This window comes from Chiroxiphia lanceolata, chromosome 3 (genome assembly GCF_009829145.1).
Source record: "Chiroxiphia lanceolata isolate bChiLan1 chromosome 3, bChiLan1.pri, whole genome shotgun sequence".
Taxonomy (NCBI): Eukaryota; Metazoa; Chordata; class Aves; order Passeriformes; family Pipridae; genus Chiroxiphia; species Chiroxiphia lanceolata.
The window spans coordinates 8,637,324-8,645,686 of NC_045639.1; the positions used below are offsets into that span (position 1 = coordinate 8,637,324).

At 58.0% G+C, this 8,363-nt stretch overlaps 2 protein-coding genes and 1 long non-coding RNA gene across 3 annotated transcripts in view; 1 reads left to right on the forward strand and 2 right to left on the reverse strand.

Annotated features, from left to right (window-relative positions):
* The window catches only part of PTK7 (protein tyrosine kinase 7 (inactive)), a 37,320-nt gene extending 35,892 nt beyond the window's left edge, over positions 1-1,428 (reverse strand). The window contains exon 1 of the mRNA XM_032683606.1: positions 1,373-1,428. Coding sequence (XP_032539497.1) covers positions 1,373-1,403 — 31 coding nt within the window. The 5' untranslated portion in view covers positions 1,404-1,428. The remainder of the gene's footprint in view (positions 1-1,372) is intronic.
* A 2,179-nt stretch (positions 1,429-3,607) lies between these two features.
* Positions 3,608-8,226, reverse strand: LOC116784973 (heme-binding protein 1-like). The gene is made up of 5 exons (XM_032684059.1): positions 8,052-8,226; positions 7,850-7,935; positions 5,120-5,261; positions 4,804-4,987; positions 3,608-4,639 (listed from the first exon to the last, which is right to left on the reverse strand). The coding sequence occupies exons 1-5, from the start codon at positions 8,209-8,211 to the stop codon at positions 4,465-4,467; spliced, it is 747 nt and encodes a 248-aa protein (XP_032539950.1). The 5' UTR covers positions 8,212-8,226; the 3' UTR covers positions 3,608-4,464.
* Positions 4,969-6,632, forward strand: LOC116784974. The gene is made up of 3 exons (XR_004356328.1): positions 4,969-5,017; positions 5,610-5,994; positions 6,139-6,632. It is a non-coding gene; the product is annotated as an uncharacterized LOC116784974 (long non-coding RNA).
* Positions 8,227-8,363: the final 137 nt, after the last annotated feature.

Below are 8,363 nucleotides of genomic sequence, written 5' to 3' on the forward strand. Positions count from 1 at the left end.
GCGTTGCTTTTCATGCTTATCAGCTGTAAATTGGACAATACTTACCGCCTGGCAGCAGGGCTCAGCTACACCTCCAGATATGGAAGGGCAGAAGCACTATAGATATCTCTCCCTCAGAGGCAGTATCCTACCCAAGTGCTAAACTAAGATTCCTCTTGATTTTGCAGCAGAAACTGGAAAGCAAACTCTACAACTGTGCACAGTGAGACAGAAAGGACTGCAAACGGCTACTAGCAGCACGCAGGACCCTCCCCATCTGCAGGGCTCCAAAGAGAAGAAACAAGGTGCTCTGTTATGGGGCAGCCGTGGGACCTTTCAAAGCCAGGCTGAAAACCAGCTCATAGCCCCTGCGGCTCTCATGCCACAGCCAAGACGTTGGGCTCCTCAGACAAGGGAAACCATGCTAAGAGGCCAGGCCAGCGGGGGAGAAACACCATGGAGCAGAGCGAGGGAAGGTGGGTCTGGGCTTTGTAGTTGGAATTGGACAACGTGAAAAGCAAGCAGCCAGGCAAATGAACGGGCCGCAGAGCTAGGACAGGGCAGGGAGGCTGGCTCACACCCTACACGGTATGGAGGGTGGCACGGGGGGCACGGGAGAGGGCTCATCTAGATGCGCTCAGCAAGGGACAAAACCCCTCCAGTAGCCGGGAGGTCAATCTCCACGGGTGCAACTCCCCCGCGCGCCCACTGATTGTTCTCTAGTTTTGATCTGATCAGATTTCATAGGAAAACCACCTACCACTGCACACAAACAGCCTTCCCAGTCTCAGCTCTCTCCACGGAGCCCTGAGGGGCGCGGGTCGGGGCCAAGCCTCGCTAGAGGGGCCTCCGGGAGCCCTCCCCGGAGCGCGACTGCTCCGGGAGCGCCTGCTCGCCATCTCCCAGACGGCAAATGTCTGGCGCATTTGCATCCCTGTGGATTTAGGCACGACGCTCCCCCATAGGAGCGAGCGAGCGAGCGAGCGAGCGGGCGGGCGGGGCGAGCCGGCGCACGCCGGGGAAGGAGAGCCGGGCGAGGCGCCCCGGTGGCTCCCGGGGCTGCGCGGGGCGGGGGCGCGGCCGCCCCCGGGCTGGAACACACAGGGCCCCACGCAGCCCCTGCTCCGCGCCGGAGCCCCGAGGCCCCCCCCCACCGCCCCTCCCCAACCCGAGGGGGCGCGGACCACCGGAGGCTCGGCCCCGGGGACGGCCGCACCTCCTTCAGCCCCGGAGGCGGTGGCAGCCGCGGAGCCCCCCGCCCCGCCGCCGGCCTCATCGCGGCCCAGCTACGGACGCGAGAGGGGGCGCGAAGCCCCTCCGCCCCCACCCCGCCGCCGGGACCTGCATTCCCGGGGCGGGGGAAGCTGCGGCGGCTGCCCCGGCCCGCACTCACCCAGCACCAGCAGCGCCCGCACCGCCGCCATCCTCCGCACCCCTCGCCGCCGCCGCGCCAGTCAGCGTGCCCGCCAGCCCCCAGCCATGCCGCTGCCGCCCCGCCCGCCGCCGCCGGCGGGAGGGGTTCCGGGGGAGGGGCAGCCACCGGAAACCGGGCGGGGTCGGGAGGAACGGGGTCCCGCGGCCGGTGCCAGGCTCGGCCTCCCCGTGCCTCCATCGCGAGGTGAGGGGCTCGCCGGCGTCATCGTGCAGAGCCTCCCCGGTACCGGGGGCCGTGAGGGCCGCGCCAGGAGCCCCTGCGCTGCGCGACCCCTGCTCCTGCCGAACACGGCGTGCCCGGAGCAGCGAGGAGGCGACAGAGGTCCCTTCCGCCCAGGGGCTCCTCGTAGTCGGGCTGTTAAGTTGATGGCAGAAGCTCCCGGTCTGTACCGCTGTGAGAGACCCTATGAAGGCACTGGGGCAGCAGGGGCCAGGAGCTCCACACCCTGCTAGGGGCAGAGGGCTGGACACAGCACAAGAAGCACAAGAAGCCTGCCCCTTGCTGCTCCTCTGCAGGGCCCAAGCCGAGGCATCAGCTGGTCTGGCCATCTGCATGGCTCAGGCTACAGGCCTCTCTGCCCGACACAATGCCTCCGGTAGAATGTGCTGCAGTCCTGCAACAGGGGCTTTCACAGCTGTAGCTCTGAACGCCAGCTTTCCAGTCGGTTTGTTGAGCCTCCAAAATGCTAGCTGCTTTTGGTACTGCATGGAAATCTCGCCATCAGGCACACAACATCCCCGCAAGCGCTGCTGAATCCATCACAGAGGATGCTGAAGCCTGTGCTCAACAAAACCTGTGGCACAGGATTGGAGCGTGCTGCTGCCCTGTGTGGCAGTGCCACTCTGGTGCTGCACCAGAAGCCTCCATTACCACCTCCTGGAAGACCACGGAGCTGCTCCCACAGGGCATGCAGCCATGGAACTTTGCCAGTAACCACAGACCAGTCCCCTCGTGTAGGGAAGCCATCATCTCCTGCCACCAAAAGCTGTTCTGGTTGTGGTTGGGGACCAAGAAGCCTCAGAGGAAGTGGTACCCTACCCAAAAAGCTCTAGAAAGAAAGTTTTATTTCAACCTGCAAGCTCAAGACAAGCAAAGCAGCTACTGTGTAGTAAGAGAAAGTGTCTCTGTCCCACACACACTGGCAGACTTTCTCTCCCACTGATACTGAGCCACCTGACCTGAGCCTCACATAAGAGCATTGCTGCTTTTTCCCAGGAGTGAGTTCAGCACTGCTGACCCAGGTATCATGACTTGTCTGAGGAGCACTTACCACATCAGCCTCAGAGCTGCAGGCTGTAACTGCATCTCCCCAGTCCATATTGCCTTTAGTGCCCCAGGAACAAGAACTGCACCATAAGATACCCAGGAAACCACTGTCTGCCCTTGCTGTGCTTGCCCAGACTCTGCCTGAAGCTTCCTTGCTTCCTTGCTCCCTTGCAGAGAAGGGTGTAACATGCTCAGCCCCACTCTCCCCACAGCCACCAGCTAGGCAACCAGACTCCTTGCTGCCAGAGGGCAAGCCAGCCTGGAGAGGCCAGTGAACAGCATCTGACTGAAGAAAGGAGTGGCAGAAGCCACCTGTGCTGCTAAAGGCAGTGAGACCAAAGAGCTGGCCCTGGCTTTCCCCCCATTCCTATCCTCCAGCTGCAGTGTAGGGCCAAAGGGCCAGAGCCAGAGTTTGAGCAGCAGGCAGCAAGCCACACAGCACACATTCAGTCACAGCAGGAGGAAACCCCTTGGGAACTGGGTCAGAAGCAGTCACAAGTCCCTTGACACCAAGCCAGTTAAACACATCCCTACAGAAGTACGTGTTTCTGCAGCCAACCAGCATGACGTACAGTCACATTAGAATTCTCACCCCCAAAGATCAGGAGCCCATGTGCAGTACAGCCAAAGGATCCAAATTTTGCATGGAGAAAAATGAGGCTAGAGCAGACCCCATCCAACAGCAAAGCACCTTACCGGCAGGGGAGTGTGCCCACAGTTGTTTGCAGTAGCAACAAAAGCAGCATGTGCAGCAGTGCAGAGGCTGTGCTTGGCTTAACACAGGGTCATAACCTGGGCAAACATTAGAGCCCTTCAAATTAGCCACAGCTTTGCAGCCTGGAGCATCTTCAGGAAGGAGACAGCAAGCCTCCTCCCAAGCCAACCCACGCACCCCACATCCCCACCATCAGTGATCTGTAGCTGCAGTGGTTTGAGCTGGGTTTATTTACTGTTGGCATTGCCAGCTTCCCCCAGGAAAGCATGACGGTATTCATGGATGTGAAACTTACTGATCAATGCACAACACACAGTGGTGCCACGCCTGCTGCTGTCAGCACCTGTCCCTCTCAGCAGCAGGTCTGCAAAACAGCACCCACAATAGATGGACAAAGGCTGCCAGCGCCCCAGTCCTGGCTGACGACTGTTGAGTGACAGCCAGGGAGGCATCCAACAGTCCAAAGAGAGCCACCCCGGCAGGAAACATTCAGGATTCCCACCTGAATTCAAGCCCTTTCCCCCTTCAAACCCCACTGTCCCTGTAGCAGCATTTCAGTGGCTCTGTTTGGGACAGGCAGCCATTCTCACAGGAAGCAGGCCAGAGGCCACACAGAGCCCCACACTTTATACACAGTCATTTGCTTTCTAGACACCATCAGCTTGTGCTTCTGCCAACCACAAGCCCCACTAGCATACTTGGCACAGCTCTGCAAGCCCAGCTCAGAGCTGAGAGGAGCACAGGTCAGGCTAACACATTGCACAAGCCCACATGGTTACTGCCTTAATGACCCCCTACCACATACTTCCCACCAGGAGCTTGCTGCAGAGATTGTCCCTGGTGCCAGCTCCAGCCTCAGCTGGCCCCTGTGGGGGCAGGTGAAGTGCAGACCAGGCAGGATTTCCCCTGACAGGACGCTTGCAGGGGAGGCAGCAAACCCACCCTGCAGTCTCTTGGTCTGTCATTTCGTGGGTGAATAGCGGGTCAGGACGTGGTCCATCTCCTTTGGGTCAGAACTGCCATCTGCACCAGGTCCAGTCACAGGACGGTTTGCGGTCACAGAGGGGACTCACTCTGCTCGGCAGATGAACCAGATTTCATTGCGGCGCTGAGGGATGCTGGGATTTTCATAAGAAGCCACAATGTAGGTTTCCCGGAGCACAGTGTCTGTGGAGCCCAAGAGCTCCCAGAAGAGACTGATCTCCCGCAGAATTGTCTCTTCAGTGGTCATCCCATAGAAAACCCTGCAGCAAAGGAAGCAACATAAGCAACATAAGTAACAGAGCCAGCACATTCCCCCTTCCCACAGCCAGGGCTCCCATCCCTCTGCCCAAGGAACCACAGCAGCCATGCAGGGAGTTCGTACATCTCTGCTGAGCTGAGAAAACATCTCTGGTGCAGGAGTCACCTGGTTATAACCCGGAGCGGTGCCCTCTCAGTGATGTGGATTTCAGGGTCCATGGGAACAGGAGGATTTTGCTGGAACTCTCCTGGGAGATAATAGGCAGTTACGACCTCACGCTCCAGCTCGGTCTCATCGTTGGTCAGGTGGATTTCGTTGAGCACCGGGACTGTCATGCCCAGATAGCAACCTAGAAGGAGGTAGGAAGGCAGTTAGACACGTGGGTCAGAAGTGGCAGCGCTCCTCCCCACTCCATATGGACAGTGGCAAAGCCCTCCCTCTGTGCAGCCTGCCAGCCCCTCCAGCCGTTGCCTGCACACACCTACTGAGTTCTCTTTGCAGATGTAGCGCATGAGCTTCATGAAGCTCATGGAGATGCTCTGCTCATACATGGGCTCCCCCTTGGTGACACACGCCCACTTCCCAGCTGGGTAACGCCGCTCCTCATAGGCTGCTTCCTCGCACTGAAACAGGCCACAGAGAAGCCAAGTCAGAGTTAAGCACGCTGACAACACTGCAGCACTTGGGTGGAAAACCAACACCGACAGGCAAGAAGCGGGCAGACACAACCCTGCCAAAACAAGCCCCTCTGCTAATCAGTTGGCAGAGGAGGACAAAGAAGGCAAGGGGAGCTGGCATGACACACACTTCAGACAAGGATACTTATGAGCACTGGGCAAAAGTCAGCAAAAGGAAAGGCACAGACAAGGGACAGGGTGCAAGGGGGTCTGGAGGCTCCTGGTATGCACAAGGAATGCAGTACATCCTCTGGTCTCTGTCCTGCCTACTCACAAGGATGTTCCTGATTCCAGGCACCCAAAGGCCTCCAGTAAGGCTGATGTTATCCTCAGGTACAGTGCCTTTTCCTTGGAACACTGTATGCACGGAAGATAATGAGCAAAAAGACTCCCACCCAGCAGAGGGGAAAATATGGCAGAAGAGCTCTAGCATCCAGAAGAGCTGTGAAGACTGGAACAAAACTCCTTCTCCCATACCACAAAGTGATAGGAGGAAGAAGAGACATGAACTCAGCTGGTGCAGAGAGGACAACTTTGTGAGATGGGTCAGAATCTCTATTTCCAAGACAGAATGTCCAGTCTTCTGGAGAAAGTCAACACACAAGCAGGGCAAGGGGAGGAGGGAAAATTGCACCTGGATATGCTCATAGTTCAGCTCATGATACGTCTGTGATCACAGGTAACACATAAAGAGATGCTGGGAAGTTGTAACCAGCACCTATCTTCCTTCTGTTCTCTTGTTCTTCAGCCAGATTAAAGTGGTCATGAGACAACCTTGTTCCACAGAGCTTAGGGTATCTTTCCAAACTTTTTGCTTCCACAGCTGTGCTGGCAGTGACCGAGCCAGGAAGCTGTGACCAGACTCAACAGTGAATTGTTGTCCTCCCTGTGCCTCCACCCACATCAAATCTCTGAGAGCCAAACCAAAGGCAGAAGGAAGGCATCTGGCCTACTGTTGTGCATCAGTGGGATGCCAGTAAGACTGCCCCAAAACACTGCAGGCCAGCCTTCTAGCTGAGGCCATGCCAGCTATTGTCCCACCAAGCAAAGCAGAGCAGCGCAAGAGTCTTTTCCAAGCAAGAAACCCACCAGTTCCTCTACTATTTGCAACTCTAATCTGCCACACCATCTGCAAATAAACCTATCAACTCAGCAAGTCACAACAGCAGGGTATGCCACAGCCTGACCCTTATATTAAGCACTACCACTCCAGACAGGAGTTGGCCAAGAGAAATATTGAAGATGCTTCACACAGATCCAGTAGCAACAGGTCCCTGCAATGTGAGCTGGGGAATTTGGCTGAGTATCGACAGAGCACGGCACTGTAGGTGACACAGTAATTCACTTGCCTCTGAGAGAATGAGGTCTTGTAGCACTGATAGCTCAGGAGAAGCAACAAATACTAATGACCTGCCTGAACCTGGGAAATGTGTCCCTAAGAGCCCAGCTCCAAAGTCTCCTCAGCACTAATGCCAGGAAGTGGCTCTTCTCACCCAGCCTCAAACTCCAAGAATCTTCCTCAGGAACAGAGGATCTTCAGGCAACAAAAGATCTTCAGTTCCCACAAAGTCCTGGGCCCCCATTCCTGCCTGGGATCAACACAGGTGGAGAAGAAGCCAGATTAAGTCCCTGGGACCAGAAGAACAGGGAAAGAGAGAGTGTGGTGAAGCCCCAGTTCAGAGCTGCACAACCCACATGCTCAGACATGTTTTACAGGGAGTGCTGGACCTCAGCCCAGAAGAAATTGGTTAACCTCTCCTCATATAGAGGACAACTGACAGATGCCTTGGGTAGCAAGCCCAATGAGGCCTGCAGAGGTACAGGAACCAGTCTGACAAGCAGTTATTTCTCAAAGCTCAGAAGCACCCATATGTGCAAGAGATGAGAAGAAGTGTGCAACTTGACCAGCATGGAGAGGAGATCTTCAGGCAGAAGATACCATGTTTGGATTGGCAGTTGTGACAAGTAACAACACATGCTCAGGTCTGACGACAAGGGCCAGAGGCCCTGCATTCCCCACAGAAGCATATTTATCTTATGCCAGCTGAGATCTCCAGCTCAAACAGTAGCCACATAACCAGCATAAATACAAAGCCAGCAGGGCTTTGAGCTATACAATGAGGAGTTTCGAGCAAGGCAGGGAGCAGACTCTGAACTGAAAATTCACTCTCTCGGATGTGCCCACCCCAGCAGAGAACAGGTTGGTAAAGAAGGCAGCTAGAAGTCAGAAGACCAGAGAAAGCAGCAGGACTAGTCCAATTTTAAAATAAAGGCCGGGAAGTTGAGCACTGCCATTACTCTACAGAGGAGGAGATGCAGGAACACCAGAATACTGCACCGATCCAGAGGTGCCATCCTGGGATGCTTCTGCGGGAACCTCTGTGAGGCTTGTGCGCGCCTGCCGACACGGGGCCACCTTCCCCGCCAGGGAGAGGCTCTTCCTGCTCCCCGGGCTGGCAACAGCACCGGAGCCTGCCTCACCACGGGAGGGCAGCGGGTGAGAACCCGGGTGTGCGGAGAGGGTCCGGCCTCACCTTCCCGTGCTGCGAGAGGGACACGTACGGCACAGGCTCGCGAGCCTGGTTGTGCCGGGCCATCTGGGCGATCGGGCCTGCCATGTCTGCAAGGCAAAGCAACAGGAGAGACAAGGCTCGCCCCGGCCGCAGCGCAGGAGGAGTCCCGGTTCGTGCCGTCAGCTCCGGCGGGCCCGCGCCACCCCCGCGGCCCGGCGCTCACCTCGGGGCAGGCTCACTCGATGCGTGCTGGCCACGGCCTCCCAGTGCGCGAACAGCCGGCCCTGCTCCTCCTGGTCGTCCTCGCTGTCGCCGCCGTCCCCGCCGGCGGCCGCGGGCTCCTCGCCCAGCCGCTCCAGGTCCTCCAGCGTGATCCGCGCCATCGCGTCCGCCGGGAACGGCGCCGGGAGCGGCACCGCCTCGGGGCGGCGCGGCGGGAGCGCCCCCTGGCGCGCCGGCGGACCGCGCGCGGACCGTCGCCGCAATCCCCCCGCCAGGCGGCGCCCGCTCCCCTCCGCCCCTCCTTCCCCCCCGC